Raw genomic sequence first — 24,130 nt, 5'->3', positions numbered from 1 at the left:
CACCATACCCATGCTCGTGGGTTTCACCGAAGTGGTAAACGTCTGGGACCTGCATCACTTCTGGCTTTCCCTCCCACATTAAGCTGGCACGCCGCGCTATAACTGGAATACTGTTAAAAGCGGCGTTAAACCCAATTCACTCGCTCACTCACTCACCCCTCTCTAATGGGTGAACCCTTCACCTGTGTAACTTCACGAACAAGGACCTGTATTGTGTGTGTGTATTAACGTTTATCCGATATTGTTATTGCCCTCGCCACCCTGATCTCCCGTAATCCCGGGTATGGAACATCGACGTAACTCCAGCTAAGGTTGTTGTTTTCTGGGGTCCATCCCAGTGATTACCACGTTCTTTACACCTACACCTGCATCACCTTCATCATGTTATGTGTGACACGTGATCCCACCTGACGTGGTTGTTGACAGTGAAACGCGTTAATCCAGACGGTGCCTTTCCAATGGAATTCGATCGGCCGGATTAAAGAACGATAACTGTTTTTTTGTTTGTTTGTTGTTGGAACGCTGCAGCCAGCAATAATCAGGCTGTTTTGTAAAGATAATGTGTGCGTTCACTGTTTCATTGTTTATGTTTTGTGTATGTCTCGTGGGACTACCCGTTAAAGTCGGCCAATATGTGCTGTGGGATTTACAGCACTCTTCTGTAGTTCTCCGGTTGGCTACAAATCATTAAAATCTACACACCAATCTCTTCCTCATTCACTTGTCTCGAAGTACGTATACTTTTATTTCATCGAACGTGAACTCTGAATATGGATTCCATGCAGACGGTACAGGTTTTGGAAATCAAGATGGCGACCCCTACGAAAACGCCACCGTTCTTTTCTGATATCCTTATTCCGAACATGCCGAATTCACTTTCGGTGATTTACTTCATTATAAAATAATATTACAACAATGTAGCTATTACTTTGAAAAGATTAATTATGAAAAAATATTAATATATTTACCACTGTAGATATATCAACGTCAACAGTATTATTACTGGCACTATGGTAGTGTCAACTTAATACCCCTTGTTCCTTGAAAACAATACTCGCTCACTCAATTTAGAGGTGCTGATACACCTGGATGATACCTAAAGACTATTATCATAGTGAGTGAATGAGTATGGTTTAACGCCGCTTTTAGCAATATTCCAGCAATATCAAGGCGGGGGACACCAGAAATGGGTTACACACATTGTACCCATATGGGGAATCGAACCAGGGGCTTTGGCGTGACGAGCGAACGCTTAACAACTAGGGTACCCCACTGCCCTTCTACTATATAACAAACTAGATACAATGTATACATACGCGGACCTAAAGAGAAGATCAGGGGTTCGCTCTCCCCAAAACCCATCCTACTACACCCAACCCTTAACTAAAAAGGTGCATCCGCGCTTGGTGTACAGTTGAAGATTGAAATGACGACAGAGACGAAGCCGTGTCCGCAGATTTTACGTGCGACTCCCACAATGCATTTTGTGTGGTTCGTTTTGTTTGACGCTGCGGCTATAAGCCGGCGGTCTGTAAATAACCCAGTCTGGACCAGACGTTTCCCAATTGTGTATTGGGATATGATTACATGCATCAACCAAGCCTGACCACCCGATCCTGTTAGACACCTCTAACGAGAAGCATGTGTTGCTGAAAACCAATAACAACCTGGTGAATTTAAGTTGACATTTCCTCGCAAAGACTCGACGATAGATGTAGTTCCTTGTAGCCTATTCTGCAAATATATACAACCACATTGAGGAAGTGCCGTGAAGTCGGATTAAAGGTCTCGTTCAAGATTCTTGCACTTGAATAGTGACGTGCATGCACGCATGTGTGTGTTTTGTTTGTTTGTTGTTGTTGTTGTTGTTTGTTTTTGTTATTGTTTTGGGGGTGTTGGGTTGTTTAACGCCACACTCAGGTATATTCCAGCTATATGACCGCAGTCTGTAAATAATCGAGTCCGGACCAGACAATCCAGTGATTGACATCATGAGCATCGATCCACGCAATTGTGATACATTGATATGCATCAACCAAGTCAGCGAGCCTGACCACCCGATCCCGTTAGTCGCCTCTTAAAACAAGCGTAGTCGCCTTTTACGGCAAGCATGGGTTGCTGAAGACCTATTCTAACCTGGATCTTCACGGGTAGGCTGCTTGTACTAGTCTGGACTAATGCCGCCCGTTTTATACAACTTCCCGAGGCAAGGGAGTTATAATATCTGACTATAAAAGCCCAGTTTTCACCGAGCTTTTAGTTAGTTTACTACCTGTCCTGGTAAAAAAAGGGTTTTGAGAAGGTGTGTGAGTCTCTCTCCCTTAGTGTCGTGCGCCTGACAGGGTAACAACAAGTACCACCTTTTACTATGACGCGGTCGGGGTTCGAACCACTGGTCCGACGATCTATCAACTACAGCACGGGGACGCATAACCATATCTAACCATGGATGAGAATAAAGACAAACAACATTCCGTATTAGGTATTGATGTTTATTATGAACATTGCACATTATCAACATTATTCTTAAATCACAATCAATAAATACACGTACATTCACAATATATATAGTTTGACATATCTGTGACATGATGCAAAATATATATCTTCTTCAAACAAGTTCATACCACAACAACCCATGGTATAAATAACATGAGCTTGAGTGAGTATGGTTTTACGCCGCTTTTAGTCCATATCATGGCGGGGGACACAAGAAACGGGCTTCCAACATTGTACCTATGTCGGGAATCGAACCCTTCGACTAGCGAACCAACGTTTTAACCACTAGGCAGTCCCACTACCCTACGTGAGCTTTACATTTCACTAAATGATGACACAATCCATTGTATAACAACGGTATTATGGTTAAATGTAATTGCAAATGTGTTAGTTGAACAAAATATAAGTATGAAACTATCAATCTTGGAACCAAAAGCAATTATCAATAGCATCTATTTTATCTAAAGATTCAAAAACAGAAAACATGAAATAGCCAAAACAGTTCTTGATGTCCATGTTGCGGGTGTTTATCGAGAATTATCAGTATAGGTATTATGATGATAATCATCAATATCATCATCATCACAATCATCATATGTACGTACCACAGTCGAAACTGTTTGGTTTTCTTGCTGGTTCCTTTCAACGAAACGGAGCGAAAACGGACGCTAGCAAAAAACCTTCAGCTTGTGGTATATCAGTAGACGTTGTTTATAAAATAAAACCAAAAAATATAACTAAATAACGTAAACAATTAAATCAATCGTAAAATAAATAAAGCTCTGTCTCAAGAAAAGAAAACAGCGTCATATAAAATGTAAAGAAAAAATGAATCAAAAGTTATCAGCGGTCGCTTCGTTAAAATACATAACCATTTTCTAGTAGCCTCGTGAAGTAAATAATCAAATCACATAAAATTTGGTATAAGCACCGAAATACTGTTTATTGTAACTCTTGTGTAGTTCTCTGAAACAGTTTTGACGAAAAGAAATGAAAAAGAAATCGAAATACCTCCACTAATCGTTTTCGTGCCGAAATTAGCCACATAATTTTAAAATATATTTTATTAGTGAACTATTTAACAAATAATAGTTTTACATTCCAAAATTCGTCTTGTAACGTATAGAAGCGCATTGTTACCACCAACAGCGAGTAAATGTCGCGGGTGACAGTTTTAATGCTAATTAACGTATGGGTTCTGGGTTTCTCTCATAACATAAAGGAGTTATAATACCCTGGATAATCGAGGATGTCACACATCTGACCTATGTGCATCCATGTTGATAAATCAGAGATATTTACCTTACTGTCTCACTGTACACGTTGTTTTTTTAACGCTGTGATATTGTCGATGCACTTTAATAGGCTCTGTGAAGAAATTGTTACTGTAACTGTACATTTAGTAAGAAAACAAAAAGCTTAACAATTGCAATATATTTCAACATGAAACAAATTTGTGATTGCCCAATGCATACACCTTGATTATTTGGCGAATTTTAGCGCGATAAAGCAACGCAAAGTAAATAAATCGCATACTTATTGTAGAAAGTAGCAAAATAGCATTGCTATAGCCGAAAGTAGCCAAGTAGCATTGTTTATAGCGGAAAGAGCCAAATCATAATAATACTTGTAGCAGAAAGTAACACATTAGCATTGTTACAGCAGAAAGGAGCCAAGTAGCATTGTTATAGAAGAACGTAACAAATTAGGATACTTGTAGCAGAAAGTAGCCAAGTAGCATTGTTAGAGCAGAAAGTAGCCAAGTAGCATTGTTAGAGCAGAAAGTAGCCAAGTAGCATTGTTACGGCAGAAAGTAACACATTAGCATTGTTACGGCTACAGGTACTGCCGACTGGTCAAGCACAGAAAGTAACACATTAGCATTGTTACGGCTACAGGTACTGCTGACTGGTCAAGCACAGAAAGTAACACATTAGCATTGTTACGGCTACAGGTACTGCCGACTGGTCAAGCACAGAAAGTAACACATTAGCATTGTTACGGCTACAGGTACTGGTGACTGGTCAAGCACAGAAAGTAACACATTAGCATTGTTACGGCTACAGGTACTGCCGACTGGTCAAGCACAGAAAGTAACACATTAGCATTGTTACGGCTACAGGTACTGCCGACTGGTCAAGCACAGAAAGTAACACATTAGCATTGTTACGGCTACAGGTACTGCTGACTGGTCAAGCACAGAAAGTAACACATTAGCATTGTTACGGCTACAGGTACTGGTGACTGGTCAAGCACAGAAAGTAACACATTAGCATTGTTACGGCTACAGGTACTGCTGACTGGTCAAGCACAGAAAGTAACACATTAGCATTGTTACGGCTACAGGTACTGCTGACTGGTCAAGCACAGAAAGTAACACATTAGCATTGTTACGGCTACAGGTACTGCTGACTGGTCAAGCACAGAAAGTAACACATTAGCATTGTTACGGCTACAGGTACTGCTGACTGGTCAAGCACAGAAAGTAACACATTAGCATTGTTACGGCTACAGGTACTGCCGACTGGTCAAGCACAGAAAGTAACACATTAGCATTGTTACGGCTACAGGTACTGCTGACTGGTCAAGCACAGAAAGTAACACATTAGCATTGTTACGGCTACAGGTACTGCTGACTGGTCAAGCACAGAAAGTAACACATTAGCATTGTTACGGCTACAGGTACTGCCGACTGGTCAAGCACAGAAAGGACATCAATGAAATCTTTGGTTTCGTCATATAGAATGTTATGAACATGTTAGAAAGATGAAGTTCTATCATTCATTAATAGGTATGCGTGTTATGACAATGTATTTGATGAGCATTGCAGTTATTAAGGAGAAACTGAATCTTAAGCACAATTCAAGTCCATAGTGTCCATTAGGTTGTAAGGACGAGGTAGGATAAAGGCCTATATTGGGTCAACGTGATCTGCATAATTTAAGAATTTAGCAAAACATTTAGAAATTGTTATGAAGATTATCAGGTATATGTTCATATGAATGAGAACTAACTCTATTTCAGTAATTGTTTGGGATTTGGACTTCTTACGTGGTCAGATAAACACATGTGGCTAAAATCTGTCAAAAACGACTATTTTAGAGGTTTTCATTTACAAAATTCCACTATTTGAATATGAACTAATCTTTGGCCCAAGCTGATGTTCACAGAAGTACATAAAAAAAAAAACATTACAAACATATGGTTAAACATTAATCTTGGGCCAAGGACCCACTCATATTTATACTACCTCGTCCTTTTAGTAAATCAGATTGTAGCCTGTTTGACATGCCTGATGTCCAAATAACTCAAACAGTTCACAAGCATCATTTTGGAGTTGTCTGCCCATTACATACGTCTTTGAAACGGCCAAGGCATGGCCCACACATCAATGTGTAACTACACTGTTACCTCCATGATTGTTTTCAGTGTGTAGATATTGGTAATAATTTGTCAAATTCAGTACAAAGGTTGCCATAGCTGCAATGATAGAGTCACGATCATGCAATATGCAATGTCAGCAGATTTCAACTCAATCAGTAAATAACCACAACTGATGTATCCCCTGCCTGTTTGAGTCATATTCACCATTACCTCGACAGGGACACGAAGTATATGAAGGTCTTATACACTGTCTGGAATCGAACCCGATCCTCGTCATGACAAGCGAACACTTTACCACCGGGCTTCTTTACAACAATCATCTTCCCGAAGCAAGTGAGTTAACTGACTTTAAAAGTCCTGTTTCAACCTTTGCCGAACTAGGCTGATATTATGGAGTTATATTTTGGCTGGACTAACAAGTCTATGCATAGTCCAATCAAAAATCGCGTAACGAAATCGAAATCGGGTTTGTAAACTGTCATGCAGATTTCAGTCGATTGCAGGATTTGCAAACGATGTACACTGCCAACTCGGCGTCAGCAGTTATTTTCCAAATCTTTTCATGTTTTTAATCAAGGTGCTCACGTGATTCTATGCACTTTGCGATGTAAGACCCGTTTTATCACAATATAGATCTTGATTATTGATCACATCGTCTTGAATGGGCGCCGCCATTTTGTTTGAAGTAAATGCAAGTGATTACAAGAGGTCGAATCTGATTGGTCAATAGGAGAGGGACATAACTCATAATAAGCACTGGTGGCGCTAATATCGAGCCCAGAAATTCTAGTCTAGTTCGACAAGGGTGGAAACTGGACTTTTATAGTCAGTTAACTCCTATGTCTCGGGAAGATGCACAACAATTGTTCACCGAGCACATGGCGTCATCACTGATTTTGAATGATCCATTCATATAAATGTCACTGCTATTTTGCCCTTTACGCACAATTGAATTTATTTCGGCAGATAATCGAGACTGATTATTCTCTGTCATTGGCGTTTTGTATTTAGATGATCTACTCCAAACTAGTTACCCTATACCTATATAGATAATTTCATGCAGAGCACTGATATAATGCACAAACGCACTTTGGCACCACGGATCAAAAGTCATGATGTCACCGAGTTCCCCTAAACAGAAAAAATATCACCACGGTCGATGTTTTACAACATTGATAGCACTTGAAGTTTCGGCTGCACCGCCTCAAGAGATGCTGATCCCAAAGGGGATGCTGAGCGGGAGGAACTGCTTGTCCTTCTGCTGCTTCTTGGGTCGGGCCACATCTCGGCGTGTGTTAACGTACGATTTTACATCGGAGAAGTCAATGAACTGAACTTTAGCCACTTGTACCGGAGGAGAACCGTTTGAGCGAGTTACCTCCCCTTTCAGCGTGACCCTGCCGGGAGTTTTGGTAGATGGGAGTCTTTGGCTGGAGCTAACGCACGACGGGTACCTGTTTATTGACCGACTAGGGCGGTTCGGGTCACCTAGAAAGGGGGCATTGTGGATGAACGTGTCTCCTTTAAAAAGAAACACCGCCTGGCTCATTGGCAAGGTTTGGTTGCTCGGCAGGACCTTCTTTGGTAGGAAAACCGAGCTTGATCTGTCTGCACACACAGAAGCAACCCTTTCCCCTCCAACGACCGTCACCGAGCGACGGAAGGACGGCATTGGCGGAAGTTCAATGTTTACCGACGGGATGGTGGACCGACACGTGATGACCCGAGGATTGGCTGATTTCAGATCTGATCGGCTCATCGTCATACGACCTCCAGTTCTTGGTAGAGACGTTTTGGCCCGAGTTTCACTGACGGTCATTTCCGATGTGCTTTGGCCCGGGTCTGAAGAACTGGAGTCCAGGAGTTTAGGATTTCGTGCCCATTGATTGTAGTACTCATGGGTGACAGGGGTGATCCCCAGAAGCACCTTGTCTCTGGAGATTGAACGGGGTGGGGATTTGGTCATGGCTGGCAGGTGTTCTGGGACCACACAGCGAGGAAGCAGTATCAGTGGTTGGGGAGCATCCTCCTCCACGATGGTGCCATTTTGGAAAGATTCGTTGCCCCGCAAATATGCTGCTTGTCTGAAACCAAACAAATAAGTTAAATTCACATAAATGATGACGTCTAAAGCTACACTTTTTTATTCATTATTGGGGCGGTCGGGTAGCCTAGTGGTTAAAGCGTTCGCTCGTCACGCCGAAGACCCGGGTTCGATTCCCGACATGGGTACAATGTGTGAAGCCCATTTCTGGTGTCCCCCGTCGTGATATTGCTGGAATATTGCTAAAAGCGGCGTAAAACCAAACTAACTCACACGTGGGTATAGTATCCAGTCAAGGCGCTGGGATTGCAGGTTCGAATCCCACATTCGTCCTGATTATGTTTCTGTGTGTGAGCACCATTACTCGAGCTCGTCTAAAACCTGCCCCAGTTTCGGCTTTCCTTCCACATCAAGCATACACGCTGTCATATAACTGAAGCGGCGTTAAACCCAACTCACTCACTCGAAGGCTATACCAATAAAACATGACGCGTGGCATTGCAAACTAGTAATTGAAACTTTTTTATTAACACTTATCGTAAATTAGCAGGATTAGCTGATAACGGAAATTACGGGACAACTCCCACAGTGTTTTTTTAAATTAGTTGAAAAACACCCAATGACTTTCTAACAGGGGCGGTCGGGTAGCCTAGTTGTTTAAGCGTTCGCTCGTCACGCCTCAGACCCGGGTTCGATTCCCGACATCGGTACGATGTGTGAAGCCGTGATATTGCTGGAATATTGCTAAAAGCGGCGTAAAACCATACTCACTCACTTTCTAACATTTTTGACATTTTATATGCCATCCAATACATATCCAATACAATCCAATATATACCAACTTCGAAACAGACCAACATTCACACGTATAGGATGCAAGTCATTCTCAAGCAAGACAGGCAATCAAGCGTCTAAAAATAAGCTATTAAGGTAGACTTAAGGACGATTCCGACCTACAAATTATAAATTTAGCATAATATATTGATAGAAACAGACATACCTATAAATGTATTACCGTTATCTACACGCCTAAGACCCAGTAGTATTTGAAGACCAAGCCATCTTGTGGATGACGGTCCATGGCGGACATGCGCTGTCGTTATTCCACGTCAGTTATTGTTTGTTAGATTTCACTGTACGGTCTATTTTCACTGTGAGTCCTATTTTTAACAATTCAGGGCCTCCTTAACAGTGTATGCATACATATTGTTTTGATATATACCGCGGATGGTTTACTTAAAGGACATTTCATTTTGCTGTGCTTGCTAAGCCATTAAAGTACTTTAGTGGCTACTCAAATTTCATTGAGAATCTTAATAATTTATTAACGCAGTCGCCGAGAGGCACTTAGTGTAGAGTTACCCTCTGTTCAACAGAGTACGTGTGTATTTCGGGAACCGTTCAAAAGTTCAGTGCAGGATAAAACAATCCAAATATTTTGTAAAGCGAATCCTATTTCACGAAGATTCATAAATATGGCGGTAAGTCAGAGCTTACGCGGTTGTTGAGTTTATACCTTTGAGACGCCGTTGAGTAACATTTGACGATCAGAGCTGATATTGAAATGGACTTGTAATTCCCTAAGATGGATGGAAGACGTTTAGACCTGTAAACCAACCCCATACCACCCCTTCTCAGTTCTATTAGCTTATTCTCACCCCCTTCTCAGTTCTATCAGCCTATACTCCTCCCTTTCACAGCTCTAGTATCCTATACTCGCCCCTTCTCAGCTCTAGCAGCCTATACTCATCCCCTTCTCAGCTCTATCAGCCTATTCTCATACCCTTCTCAGCTCTATCAGCCTATACTCATCCCATTCTCAGTTCTATCAGCCTATACTCATCCCATTCTCTGCTCTATCAGCCTATACTCGTCCCCTTCTCAGTTCTATCAGCCTGTACTCGTCCCCTTCTCAGCTCTATCAGCCTGTACTCGTCCCCTTCTCAGCTCTATCAGCCTGTACTTGTCCCATTCTCAGCTCTAGCAGCCTGTGCTCGTCCCCTTCTCAGCTCTATCAGCCTATACTCATCCCCTTCTCTGCTCTAGCAGCCTATACTCGTCCCCTTCTCAGCTCTATCAGCCTATACTCATCCCCTTCTCTGCTCTAGCAGCCTGTACTCGTCCCCTTCTCAGCTATATCAGCCTATACTCATCCCCTTCTCAGCTCTATCAGCCTGTACTTGTCCCATTCTCAGCTCTAGCAGCCTGTGCTCGTCCCCTTCTCAGCTCTATCAGCCTATACTCATCCCCTTCTCTGCTCTAGCAGCCTATACTCGTCCCCTTCTCAGCTCTAGCAGCCTGTACTCGTCCCCTTCTCAGTTCTATCAGCCTATACTCGTCCCCTTCTCTGCTCTAGCAGCCTATACTCGTCCCCTTCTCAGCTCTATCAGCCTGTGCTCGTCCCCTTCTCAGCTCTATCAGCCTATACTCGTCCCCTTCTCAGCTCTATCAGCCTGTACTTGTCCCATTCTCAGCTCTATCAGCCTATACTCGTCCCCTTCTCTGCTCTATCAGCCTATACTCGTCCCATTCTCAGCTATATCAGCCTGTACTCGTCCCCTTCTCTGCTCTATCAGCCTATACTCGTCCCATTCTCAGCTATATCAGCCTGTACTCGTCCCCTTCTCTGCTCTATCAGCCTATACTCGTCCCATTCTCAGCTATATCAGCCTGTACTCGTCCCCTTCTCTGCTCTATCAGCCTGTACTTGTCCCATTCTCAGCTCTATCAGCCTATACTCGTCCCCTTCTCTGCTCTATCAGCCTATACTCGTCCCCTTCTCAGCTCTATCAGCCTATACTCATCCCCTTCTCAGCTCTGTCAGCCTGTACTTGTCCCCTTCTCAGCTATATCAGCCTATACTCATCCCCTTCTCAGCTATATCAGCCTATACTTGTCCCCTTCTCAGCTCTAGCAGCCTATACTCATCCCCTTCTCAGCTCTATCAGCCTGTACTTGTCCCCTTCTCAGCTATATCAGCCTATACTCATCCCCTTCTCAGCTATATCAGCCTATACTTGTCCCCTTCTCAGCTCTAGCAGCCTATACTCATCCCCTTCTCAGCTCTATCAGCCTGTACTCGTCCCCTTCTCTGCTCTAGCAGCCTATACTCGTCCCCTTCTCAGCTCTAGCAGCCTGTACTCGTCCCCTTCTCAGCTCTAGCAGCCTGTACTCGTCCCCTTCTCAGCTCTAGCAGCCTGTACTCGTCCCCTTCTCAGCTCTAGCAGCCTATACTCGTCCCCTTCTCAGCTCTAGCAGCCTGTACTCGTCCCCTTCTCTGCTCTATCAGCCTGTACTCGTCCCCTTCTCAGCTCTAGCAGCCTGTACTCGTCCCCTTGTCAGCTCTAGCAGCCTGTAATTGTCCCATTCTCAGCTCTATCAGCCTGTAATTGTCCCATTCTCAGCTCTAGCAGCCTGTACTCGTCCCATTCTTAGATTTGAGGGTCCCTAATGTGTGAGGGTATCCTTGTAGAATTATTGTTAGTTAACCGTCTGATAAGTTTTTTCCCATGGGCTTTATGATAGTCAACAACCCACCCGTAAGGAATTAAGATTTATTTTCCAACATTGAACTTTCTCATGGTCCTTGAGAATGCTGGCTCCCCCTAATGCACTTGACGCCTTCCTGTGTTTTCTAACAACAAACTGACGCAATATTTACACGAACATAAAAATGAACATAATTTATTTTGATCTTGAAAATGACTTGCAATTTTGAGTTGCAACACGTTACTCTACAAGATAGAGTATGATAGATTGTGGCCACCTTAAAGTAACTAATTAATCAAATTATTTCAGTAATACTGTCTCAGGCCCAGTAATCGATAACAAATATAATTTGAACATGCGACAGCATATCAAATTAGTTACAGCTATGAAGTTCGGAGACTGACAGTGTCTTTTGAAAAAATCCCAGCCACTAAACCTTTTAAAAAATATGTCAAATGGATTCCCATTGTCGGTTCTTGTGCAAATTATTTTAAATAGTTTTATAAACATTTTTTTTAAAGAATAAAACTAAATATATTAATATTACTTGAAATTCCGTGATTCTTAAAATCATTTGTATTGTGGAAATAGTTATTACTGCATGAATTATACAAAGAAGCAAAATCAAGACAAGTAACCTGAACAGTATTAGTATCCATGTCTCTCTGGTGAAAATATTCTATATACATGTGAATATTTCATCATCATTAATAGTCAATAAGTCATAGGTACTAGACTCGAGTTTCAGTTGCCATGACAACGCGATGTTATTGAATGTAGTTAATTATATAGCCTAGGTATATGGTGTCTGGGTGTCTTCTGAAAATTGACTTCTGAAATATCTAAACGAAATTATTTCTGCTTGATATAAATGGATGAGCGAGCTATCAACATCATAACCAGTTAGTGGGTTATTGTTAGGAAGAATATACCCTGTCTTGTGTTTATTCAAAGACTGAATTAAACCAAATTGAAAATCACCAGATCATTGATAAATGTGTCATTCATGAGCTAATCATATTTTTCTCTCATACACAATTAATACAACTAACAAATTTATAACTGACAATGTTAATGTTTAATTTGACATATTGAACAGTCGTCACATATTGAACTAAAGTCATAATTAATAAATAAACATATTTCTCTTCACCAAAAATCAAGACAAGGATAAAACAAATAATATCTCAATCATTTCTCGATTCCGTGCTTCCAACTTTTACGAATACATTTAAATTATGAATCGTCATTGATACAATAAGTTGTTTTCCAGATTGAAATAATATTTTCAATTAATATTTTCAAAAAACATTTAAGGACACACCTTCAAATAACCAGAGACCATAAATAGAATATAATCTATTATATGGTCTCTGATATAACTACACAATGTATAGCGTTTACATACCTCAGTTCAGATGGTAACTGACGACTAAATCTTATCAGAGAATACAGCCGACTGCCTCTCTCCTCTCTCTCTGGGTTTCTGTTTCTAACGAGAACACAATATTTTCCCCTATATCTGTTTTCGAACCTGGCAACGTGCCCCGCTATTTGTCCGTGTTTAGCTGCTTGGTATCCCAGCTAACTATGGAATACGAGATTCTGCTTTCGGTGATCAGTATCAATTATTCACACAAGTCAAGAGATCTTGTGCATCCCGTTGGGTGGATAGCCGATTCAATTTCACTTGGAACTGGTTTCGGTTTCACGATCCGGTTTCGTCGCCATCTTTATTTTTCATCTTCACAGGCCGTAAATAATTGATAGATGGCGATAACATGCTCGTGTTTCTCAGTTTGTCAATTAGAGAAGCAATCATTCAACTGAATTATGAATAGTTTTACTTCTTATTCCAGATGAATACGTTAAATTACTGTCATTCTTTCACTTCATTATAGACATGTCTGTTTGATTAGATCAGCCCATTTCTGGTGTCCCCCGCCGTGATATTGCTGGAATATTGCTAAACGCGGCGTAAAACCATACTCAGTCAGTCAGTTGATTAGATCTATATTCAATTGTATTTGTCACACATTTAATAATATATTTAATAAATATTTTTTAATGATATGTATTAAAATATATAACAAGGTCGACAACAAAGGCCTGAGAACATGACGCATAGCGATTACACTGTGACGTGATTATCAGGTCTTTTTGTTTTCTGATTTCAAGACCTACTCGTTTCATGGAGGATTTACTTTTGAAACTTTCAAGATGGTTCACAATGTGTTGCCTGTCTTTAAAAAAAATCAGGAAACGTTTTTGGTTTTTTAAATTACCGACATAGTAGAGAATAGGTGTGGGTGTGCGTTCACCCTTGATCATCCAGAGTCACGTGATTATACCCCCATTCTATTATGACAATTACTAGTACCTATTTACTAGCCACCACAGTATCTTTTTGAAACCGATTCCAGGAGCACGACGCGCCTAATATAGCCGTCGACTCCAGCTACCGGTACCAAGTGAGTGAGTGCGTATGGTTTTACGCCGCGTTTAGCAATATTCCAGCATTATCACGGCGGGGGACACCAGAAATATAGGCTTCACACATTGTACCCATGTCGGGAATCGAACCCGGGTCTTCGGCGTGACGAGCGTACGCATTAACCACTAGGCTACCCGACCGGCCCCCGGAACCAAAGACGTATATACCTAGTATGTATATCTATATAATATAGATTCTATGAGATAGAGACATCCCTTGCAAAGTTACTAGTAAAAGAGATGGGGGATAAACATCCTGAACAAAGTCATAGTATCGTAGTAAAACGGTGATTATCGAGGGTGCGTGTCATTAGAATATGGGTCTACTTGCACAGAGCGATCTTAGAGCTAAGAGTATTGTAAGCTTATGTTAAAGTATGGTCGGTTTGTGAAAGTGGGCACTGGTCTTTAACTGAGCTCAAACCCACAGTATTAATGTTTGACCTTTATGGATGTGGTTGGTGCAACAATGACATCAACAAGTCATCAGTTGAAGGAGCGAGTGAGTTAGGTGTAACCCCGCTTTGAATATTATTCCAGTTATAGTATTTCAGGCGTGTCAGCTTGATGAAAGTGATGCAAGTCTCAGATGTTAACCACTTTGTGAGTTCCACGAGCATATGGTGCTGATACCTAAGGGAGTGTTTGTTTGTTTGTTGTTTAACACCGCACTCAGCACTATTCCAGCTACATGACCACGGTCTGTAAATAATCGAGTCTGGACCAGACAATCCAGCATAGTCGCTTTTAGAGCAAGCATGGGTTGCTGAAGACCTATCCTACCCCGGATCTTCACGGGTCAAGTGAGTGAGTGAGATGGGTTTAACACCACTTTTAACAGTATTCCAGTTATATCATGGCTTTCAGATTAATGTGGGACGAAAGCCCGAAGTGATGCCTGTTTCAGTGAGTGAGTGAGTTTGCTTTTAACAGTATTCCAGTTATATGACGTCGTGTCAGTTTAATGTGGGAGGAAAGCCCGAAGTGATGCAGGTCTCAGACGTTTACCACTTCGGTGAAACCCACGCGCACGGGTGTGGTGCTGACAAACCTAGAAACATAATCGGGGCGAACCGAGATTCGAACCCACAATCATAGGTTTCTGGGATGCATATTTCAGACGTTTACCACAATAGTGAATCGGGTGGTCAGGCTCGCTGCATGTCATCATATCCCAATTGCATGGATCGATGCTCATGATGTCACCACTGGATTGTCTAGTCCAGACTCGATTATTTACAGACCACCGTCATATAGCGAGAATATTGCTAAGTGTGGCGTTAAACAACAAACAAACAAACAAACAAACACAACGGTAAACCCACGAACACTGTGATGACAAACCTAGAAACATAATCGGGGCGAACCGGGATTCGAACCCACGATCATAGGTTTCTGGCGTGCGTAAAAGGCGCAACTCTGCACAGGGAATTGCGGCGCCTTGGGCTACTGGGCCACCTGTGTCCCTTGCTGATAACCAAGAATCATAATCAGGGTGAATTTGGGATTCGAACCCACTGTCAGGGAACCTTATGGGTTCTTCCAAATTAACCATTTCGTGTAAAAGTATAACTTTTCACAGAGGAATTAAACACAACGCACTCACCCATTCACTTATGTATAATCATATAATGACACATTTACCGTGCAAAGGTTTTACTACTTTGATCAGCCAATGATCACGGCTGGAACTGGAAAACAAAAAACCTCTAACAAAGTGTTTTGAATTTCAAAAGTTCAAAAATATCCCCCAAACGAGCGCCGCTCAAAACTAAAACCACAAACTACAACCCGAAATATGTTCTCATGTAATTTGGTTCGTTGATTATCCCCGTCCGGATCACGTCTAAAACAGTGAAGCAATCAGGCGGATCTTTTATCTGACAAGCCTTAATCCGAAAATGATCAAATCTAATCATTTTGTACCCAGTAGTCCATCTATAAATTAGGTAAACGGAAATGCTGAGCCGGGGTCGCGGCGTGGATAGTGCACACAAGTCAATGAGCGACGTTGCGTGATGGGCCGCCGTCGTGGCCAAGGAACTGAGGTAACCTGTGAAATTCGGGTCATGGATTAACGATTCGTGTTTGTTTACTGCCGACTGGAAGGTAAAGACATACACGTGGTGCATGGACGTCAAATAATATATACCTTGCCAATCCGGATATTTGTCCGCTTTAACAATATTCCGTGTGTTTACTGCTGAAGGCAATGTGGCGGAGAAACTTCCTTCACAGAAGAACCATGTGAATCCGGACATATCGTCCGGTATGACGAAGTTTTGTATACTTTTTGATGACGACGGTACAAACATTATTATTTTTTAGAGAACCATTAATTGAGAACCTCGTTCTTCCAGACGACAACGCTGTCCGATTTAACGGGGTTTCGCTGTGACCTTTCAAGCATAATTATTATTAAATACATATTAAAATATGCAACATGTCCCATGTGAAGCCCATTACTGAGTGAGTGAGTGAGTGAGTGAGTGAGTTTAACGCCACATTTAACATTATTCCAGTTATATGACGGCGTGTCAGCTTAATGTGGGAGGAAAGCCCGGTGATGCAGGTCTCAGACGTTTACCACTTCGGTGAAACCAACGAGCACGGGTATGGTGCTGACAAACCTTGAAACATAATTGGGGCGAACCGGGTTTCGAACTCACAATCCTTCTGGCGTGTCCAAGAGACGCAACTCTGCACAACAAATCGCGGCGCTTTAGACGACTGGGCCCCGCGTGCCCCCGAAGCCCATTACAGAATGGTGTCCATCCCCGTGCTCGTGGGTTTCACCGAAGTGGTAATCGCCCGAGACCTGCATCACTTCGGGCTTTCCTCCCACATTAAGCTGACACGCTGTGATATAACTGGAATACTGTTAAAAGTGGCGTTAAACCCAACTCACTCACTCACTCACTGAATGGTGTCCACCCGCCTTGGTATTGCTAGAATATTGCATACAGGCATAAAACCCAACTCACTTACCCACTCACTCAAATGTTAATGACGGTTACGGAAACGGCCAGAAAACAATGACACAATGTCATTGACAACGACTTGAAAACTGATAGAAAATTGTAGAAACTCATTATCAAGATTAGGTATTTTGCCATATTCACCTTCAGATTCTCAACGAAATCAATATGCGACGTCTGATTTGACTGATTTCTTGAAAACGGGTTGCAAATTCCAGAGTGAGTGAGTGAAATGGTTAAACGCCGCTTTGAACAGTATTCCAGTTATACCACGGCGTGTCAGCTTGATGTGAAAGGAAAGCCCGAAGTGATGCAGGTCTCAGACGTTCACCACTTTGGTTAAAACCTAGAAACATAATCGGGGCGAACCGGGATTCGAGCCCACGATCATAGGTTTCTGGCGTGCACAAGGGACACAACTCTGCACAACGAATTGCGGCGCCTCGAACGACTGGGTCGCCCATGCCCCCAGCAAATTCCAGAAATACGGTATCGAGACTGGGGACGTTGCTGGGTTGACCTATGTGTTCTCAACAAATTCAAAATCAATATGCGAGTTTATCGTGGGAAACGACCTTCGGTGTCCTTGGCTCTGACGTCTTGCTGGCATATGTCAGAGATGAATAATTAATTCGACAATTTCATTTCTAGCTTTCAAGGACTGTGAAACTAATCACGTGTAATAACTATCTTCATCGCGATATGATACTGCACGCATGCGCAACCACAGTTTAACTCCGTCTTAATGACATTGAATTCAGCTCATGTAATTTGAAAAATAACATGAAAAACAAAATCATGAGTAATCTCGACCAGGGCATATATAATAGAAGAAAAACATTCGCCCTTCCCAAGCTAGTGTAGTCACAGTAAATCCTGACACGTGAAGATCGGGGTATAATAGGTCTACACCAACCCATGCTTGCCGTAAAAGGCGACTATGCTTGTCGTAAGAGGCGACTAACGGGATCGGGTGGCCAGGCTCGATGACTTGGTTGATGCATGTCACCGATCCCAATTGCATGTATCAATGTTCATGATGTCAATCACTGGATTGTCTGGTCCAGATTCGATTATTTACAGACCGCCGTCATATAGCTAGAATATTGCTGAGTGCGGCAAACAAACAAACAGTTAATTCTATCTGTCCTATTTACCCGTTGAGTTCCCAGTGCAAAGAGAGGATTGGATGCACACGATTTTGTGCGAGAATAAGGGAGCCATCAGGATTTTAATATGTGTGTGTGTGTGTGTGTGTGTGTGTGTGTGTTGGTGGTGGTGAATAAAATGAGTAGTTTGTTGACGGTGGTGAATAAAATGAGTAGTTTGTTGACTGTGGTGAATAAAATGAGTAGTTTGTTGGCGGTGGTGAATAAAATGAGTAGTTTGTTGACGGTGGTGAATATAATGAGTAGTTTGTTGACGGTGGTGAATATAATGAGTAGTTTGTTGACGGTGGTGAATATAATGAGTAGTTTGTTGACGGTGGTGAATAAAATGAGTAGTTTGTTGACGGTGGTGAATAAAATAGGTAGTTTGTTGACGGTGGTGAATAAAATGAGCAGTTTGTTGACGGTGGTGAATAAAATGAGTAGTTTGTTGGCGGTGGTGAATAAAATGAGTAGTGTGTTGACGGTGGTGAATAAAATGAGTAGTTTGTTGACGGTGGTGAATAAAATGAGTAGTTTGTTGACGGTGGTGAATAAAATGAGTAGTTTGTTGACTGTGGTGAATAAAATGAGTAGTTTTTATTCTCTCTCATTTTTTTGGCTTAGCTTGCAAAACAATCGCCAGCAGCTAGAGGTATGGTGTGAATCCCACTGGTATAGATGCAGGTAACAGAGGTACCGTGGGTCCTCATGCAGAGCCCCAGATAACGTTTTGAGGAATTGAGATTATACTCGAAGGTTTCTATTTTAATTGGGTTTTAACATTTTTAATCGGGTAACAGATATTTTTTTTCTGTTCATTACTCTATTGGGTTTTCCCCAAAATGAGTAAGCATTTGGAGATTTAAAAAAAAATGAAATATTGTTTTAGATGTATATAACGGTCCTAATTATAGGCTTGACTCGGAAAGTAAATTAGCTCGTAATTGTATTTCGGAAATTAGCTCCGTTGAACGCATGCCGAAAATACTTCATTTAATGCATGCATTTCTGTGCGCAAGGTAAAATGTACTTGAAAGTAATTGAGTTTTAAATAGTTTGGGGGGGATTTTACGCAAATACGCTGCTTGTCTGTATCTCTGCCCTTGGTCTCCTATGAAGTAACGTGGCCTTCTGTTGGTTGCTTGTGATCTATGACCTGAGTTTTATATTGTGTTGTACTATTGATATTCTTTTTAAACTCGTTTTTTAATACAAATCAGTGATGTTACTAGTTATTTTACTGCCTTTTAATGACGGATTTCTAGAAAATATAAATTCATTACTTTATCTAGTCACATTAAGGCTGAAATATTGCCGATGGGACCTTAAAATGTAAGTCACTATTCAAAAAAGTTACAAGACTATTCATGGACATATGCTAATTTGCCAAGCAGAGACAAATATCCTCCCTCTATATGTAAAATAAAATGACTTGTTTTAATTAAAAATGCATACAGATCTACTAATCAATTTAACCTGGTCTGACTACAAGGAAAGGTTTTTATATCATAATTTACTATGGTTGATCACTGCTTGCAGCGCGAACAAAATACTATTAATGTTATATTTGTTTGTCGAGTCGCTACGTGTTCTAAAATGCAATCGGATTCTCAATGGCACATCGAGAGCAAATATCCCACAGTGTGCAAATTAACTTGGAATAGCATCGTTAACATTTCCGTCAGGGCAAAAAAACGGCCCCAGTCAAGAATAGTTAAAACAAGATTTCTATGCCGCTAAGCAGAGAGCTTCGCTTGCTGTACCCCTTATCTTAACAATGGTCGATTTCCCTCGCATGTGATTAATACCTGAGTAATTAATGTCCATTTCGTGTGTATTTCCGTGATAGATTGCGAGAAGGTCTTGTTCATTTCATGTTTATTGCCAGATAGATGACGCTTAAACATCATCCGTCACAACGTAGGTCAGCGAGAAGACCACTGCAATGCTTGAGAGGGTTGGCAGAAATAGATCGTCATCGATTGCCATTAAACATTGACCAATCATTAATACCAAATTTCAGAGCCTATTTCCGGGCTAATAGAACGACCATAGACCCCCAACGCTGATTAATGAAACAGGGTAGGTGGTTTTATGGCGTCGGTGTCACGTTGGCTGTGACGTTTTTAAAACCGTGGGTTTTCGTGTAGCGCGTGTAGTTCATGACGTTGCTTCAAATACTAGTAGAGCTTGTATGTGAAGGAAATGTTTAGACTGGGTCGGCTTAAGGTGTTGTTCACAGTTTGTGTTAGTGTGTTTCGGTTAGGGAGCCATTCCGCAAGTCTACGACTGGACAGTGGTTGATGGAACGCAATAAAAAAAACAAGCACCCGGTCCTTACAAACAGTACTTCTTGACAGATCTGCATGTTTTCCATTTCGCCATATCAATTTACAGGCGGTTTATAGTTTAAGTAAAAAATAACGTCTGTAATCCTAAAATATTTACTCTAACAATAAGCGTCATTGGTAAAACATGATGAGTGAGTGAGTATGGTTTTACGCCGCTTTTAGCAATATTCCAGCAATATCACGGCGGGGGAATATTGCTAAAAATGGCGTATAACTTCACTAATTTACTTACTAACATATATGGATACCCAGAACAGCATACTGACCGAGGCCGCCCAGTCCTTGCTTAGTAGTAGTAGTAGTAGTAGAATGAGTGAGTGAGTGAGTGAGTATGGTTTAACGCCGCTTTTAGCAATATTCCAGCAATATCACGGCGGGGGACACCAGAAATGGGCTTCACACATTGTACCCATGTCGGGAATCGAACCCAGGTCTTCGGCCTGACGATCGAACGCTCTAACCACTAGGCTACCCGACCGCCCCAGTAGTAGTAGAAGTAGTAGTAGTAGTAGTAGTAGTAGTGGGTAAATAGTGCTTTAGGCAGCATCAACACGTTTGCACCTATTCCTGGGTATGGGGAAATGGGACAGAGGAAGGCATTAATACACAGTGGATCCTGGAGCAGGGCTAAGAAGCACTACTCCAACTGGAAATTGTGGCCACGTCGTGAGCGTAGATTGAATGTATTTTTACGCCGCTGTTAGCACTATCCCAGCCATATCACGACGGGGGAAACCAGAAAGGGTTTCATACAGTGCAACCACGCGGGGAATCGAACCCGGTGACTAGCGAACATTTAACCACGAGGTTTCTCCACCGTCTTACCACGGTTGTTGGTTGTTGTTGGTTTGTTGTTTAACGCCGCACTCAGCAATATTCCAGCTATATGACGGCGGTCTGTAAATAATCGAGTCTGGACCAGACAATCCAGTGATTTACATCATGAGCATCGATCCACGCAATTGGGATCGATGACATGCATCAACCAAGTCAGCGACCCTGACCATGCACCCGATCCCGTTAGTCGCCTCTTACGATAAGCATAGTTGCCTTTTACGACAAGCATGGCTTGCTTGAAGACCTATTCTATCCCGGATCTTCACGGGCCGCGGTACCCCGAACCACGTGTATCCTGTTGCGCAAGCATACACATAACGGTATATGTATTACCAAGTTACATTGTATCATGTTCTGTGCACGCAATGTTCTTATCAGTACTGTAAGCAAATCGGCAAACAAATACCTGTATAGGGTGTTGATATTGAGATTGCGTTAGCGCATTATAAACGGCCCTAGTTTGTTTCGCCACTTGTTCCGTTCGCCGTGAGGTTAAGACTCAGTTTATTTGCCCTGCGTATTTAAACCGATCGTGTATTGAATGTTTTGTTTGAACATGGCTACGGTTACCAAGAGGTTCTTAACCCTTAGCAGCAGTGTAATATGTTTAATTGGTATACAGCAAATACCGCTACCATTGGAGTTATATTTGTTTAATTTACTGCTAAAAATAAAGATTTCTACGTATTTTTCATTGTTCATATGATACATATTAATGCGGATTAGTTCAGTTAAATAAATCAAGAAAAAATTTAAAAAATTAAAGTGGGATTTTTTTCTGAGATAAATCCCCTGCCGTGATATTGCTGGAATATTGCTAAAAGCGGCGTAAGACCATACTCACTCTGAGAGAATAGTTGGTATACCCCTCCCAACCCTATGAACTGAAGTGGAATGGGGATTTACGTCGCGTTCAAGATTATTGCACTTATATATTGTGTTGTGCTTGTACGTTAGGGGGTGTGGCTACTTGTACCAGATACCATGCGACAGTTTAACGTAGATACCCCACTCAGATACAGTATAATGCCGACCAGTCCTTGTTTGAGCCCCTTAATGCTGGCCACCAGGCAGGGAAACAAAAATTATCTTTTATACTTTTTTTAGCGAGACGCCGCCAGGGGATCTAGATCTCTGGTTAGATCCACTAGACTGTGGAGGCGGTCTTTATGGTATTTACAACTGTATTTGAATATGAGTGAGTGAATGTTGTTTTACGCCAAAGTAATCAATATCACAGTTATACAAAGGCATGCAAGCCTATATACATAACCAAGTAAACCCCAACAATCGAATACTTCATTGATTGGCAGTGAGTAGAGTTTGTTTACGATGCAGTCATTGAGTAAATCACGACGACCTACCGGTGTTCGTGTCTGGGCCAGACAAATTAGTGGTTAACAGAATGAACAACTCTCCTCGGCATATGAGTGAGTGAGTGAGTGAGTGAGTGAGGGGGTGGGTGGGTGGGTGAGTGAGCGAGCAAGTGAGTGAGTGAGTGAGTGAGTATGCTTTTACGCAGCCTTAAGCAATATTCCAGCAATATCACGGCGGGGGACACCAGAAATGGACTTCACATAAGTGGGGAATCGGACCCGGGCCTTCTGCCTGACAAGCGAATGCTAGAGGTAGGAATACAGCCAAGAAAATATTGTTTTGAACCACCCTTTCCCCGCTTTAGCCAACACTCTAATCGCACTTGGGTGAAACAACAGCTGTAAGTGAGTATACGAGCATATTAAGCCGCTGTTCCACCGGGGGACACTAGAGACGGTAATCACAGATTGTTCCCATGGGGAGACTCGAGCTCGGGACTTTTGACGAGAGAACGCTTTAACCAATTCTGCCTACATGCCCTCTTCCAACATATAATATTGATATTTACATACACTGTTCCGAGACGTGTATGGTTATGTAAGCAGTTGTTACTGCATTTTATTGTGTACAGATTAAAATAAAAAATGCAGCAAAGAGGGTTTGGGTGATCCTGGCACAGTCAGGCCGGTTAGGCTCATCATCTGCTCAGGGCCCTAGCCCCCTCTACACGCAGCCCAGACAGCGAATGGGACTTCTCCCAGGAAGCGCTGCCTCTTCAAACACACGGAGAACTTTTCGGAGTATGTGAAGACTCCCTAACACTGCAGCCTTCTGCATCACCCAGATTTCAGAAGGGTCGTATTCCTGGTAGCAAACCCGGGTACACTCTCAATGCCAGTCAACAGATTGGGAAGTACCAAACCTAAGGCACCGAGAACAATGGGGAGTCGGACAACTTGGTACTTGGGATGCAAGCGTGACATTTCGAAAGCGAGGTCTGCATATTTGCAATGTTTTTCCCGAATCTTGTCAATCATATTAGTGTCAAAAGGGACAGAAAATTCAATAATAGTCATTCATTGGATTTATCAAAAAGGACAAAATCAGGTTTGTTGGCCTGGATACGTCTGAAACTGTATACGGGCCTATTCCAAAGAATCATTATTATTATTATTATTATTATTATTATTATAAACAAACCGTTGAAGGAACTACCACTTACCGCATGTCGTCAGGTGACTCCGTCCACCAGTTTGTCAATATCATCCTGTCACTCATCTTCAAGCCGTAGACGTCAAACCCCAGGCACGATTCTCGTGCTTTTCATGATGAACGTGGTATCGGTTGACACATCCCGGATGGTTTCTATGGAAACGCCAGGTGTATGTCCGAAGATCATTGCATATTTCACGCGAAAGGATATAGGTGTCAGGAAACTGTGGTCACGTGGTGTATGACGACAATTTGTTAATTTCATGGCCCTAGTGTCAGTGTATGTACACTGTTATTGTCACCTGCTCAAACATACCACGTGATAATTGTAGTCGTGATATTCATATTTGTCCGGATTGGAATTCGGAATGTTCT

At 42.0% G+C, this 24,130-nt stretch overlaps 1 protein-coding gene across 1 annotated transcript; it reads right to left on the bottom strand.

The window, feature by feature from the left end:
• Positions 1-7,087: 7,087 nt before the first annotated feature.
• On the bottom strand, positions 7,088-23,821 carry LOC139455868 (uncharacterized). Its single transcript, XM_071237410.1, has 2 exons — positions 23,766-23,821; positions 7,088-7,967 (listed from the first exon to the last, which is right to left on the bottom strand). Exons 1-2 carry the CDS (start codon positions 23,819-23,821, stop codon positions 7,088-7,090), a joined length of 936 nt encoding a protein of 311 aa, XP_071093511.1.
• Positions 23,822-24,130: the final 309 nt, after the last annotated feature.

Source organism: Haliotis cracherodii, unplaced genomic scaffold (genome assembly GCF_022045235.1).
Source record: "Haliotis cracherodii isolate W230 unplaced genomic scaffold, xgHalCrac1.p SCAF_11, whole genome shotgun sequence".
In the NCBI taxonomy this organism is placed as follows: Eukaryota; Metazoa; Mollusca; class Gastropoda; order Lepetellida; family Haliotidae; genus Haliotis; species Haliotis cracherodii.
This window is presented reverse-complemented; position numbering and strand designations above follow the sequence as displayed.

Excerpts from the sequence above, each read along its gene's own strand:
- LOC139455868 (XM_071237410.1), bottom strand. The coding sequence starts at position 23,821 with ATGAGTGACAGGATGATATTGACAAACTGGTGGACGGAGTCACCTGAC. Across the intron at positions 7,968-23,765 it reads GAGTCACCTGACGACATGCG|ACAAGCAGCATATTTGCGGG; the intron begins GTAAGTGGTAGT and ends GTTTGGTTTCAG.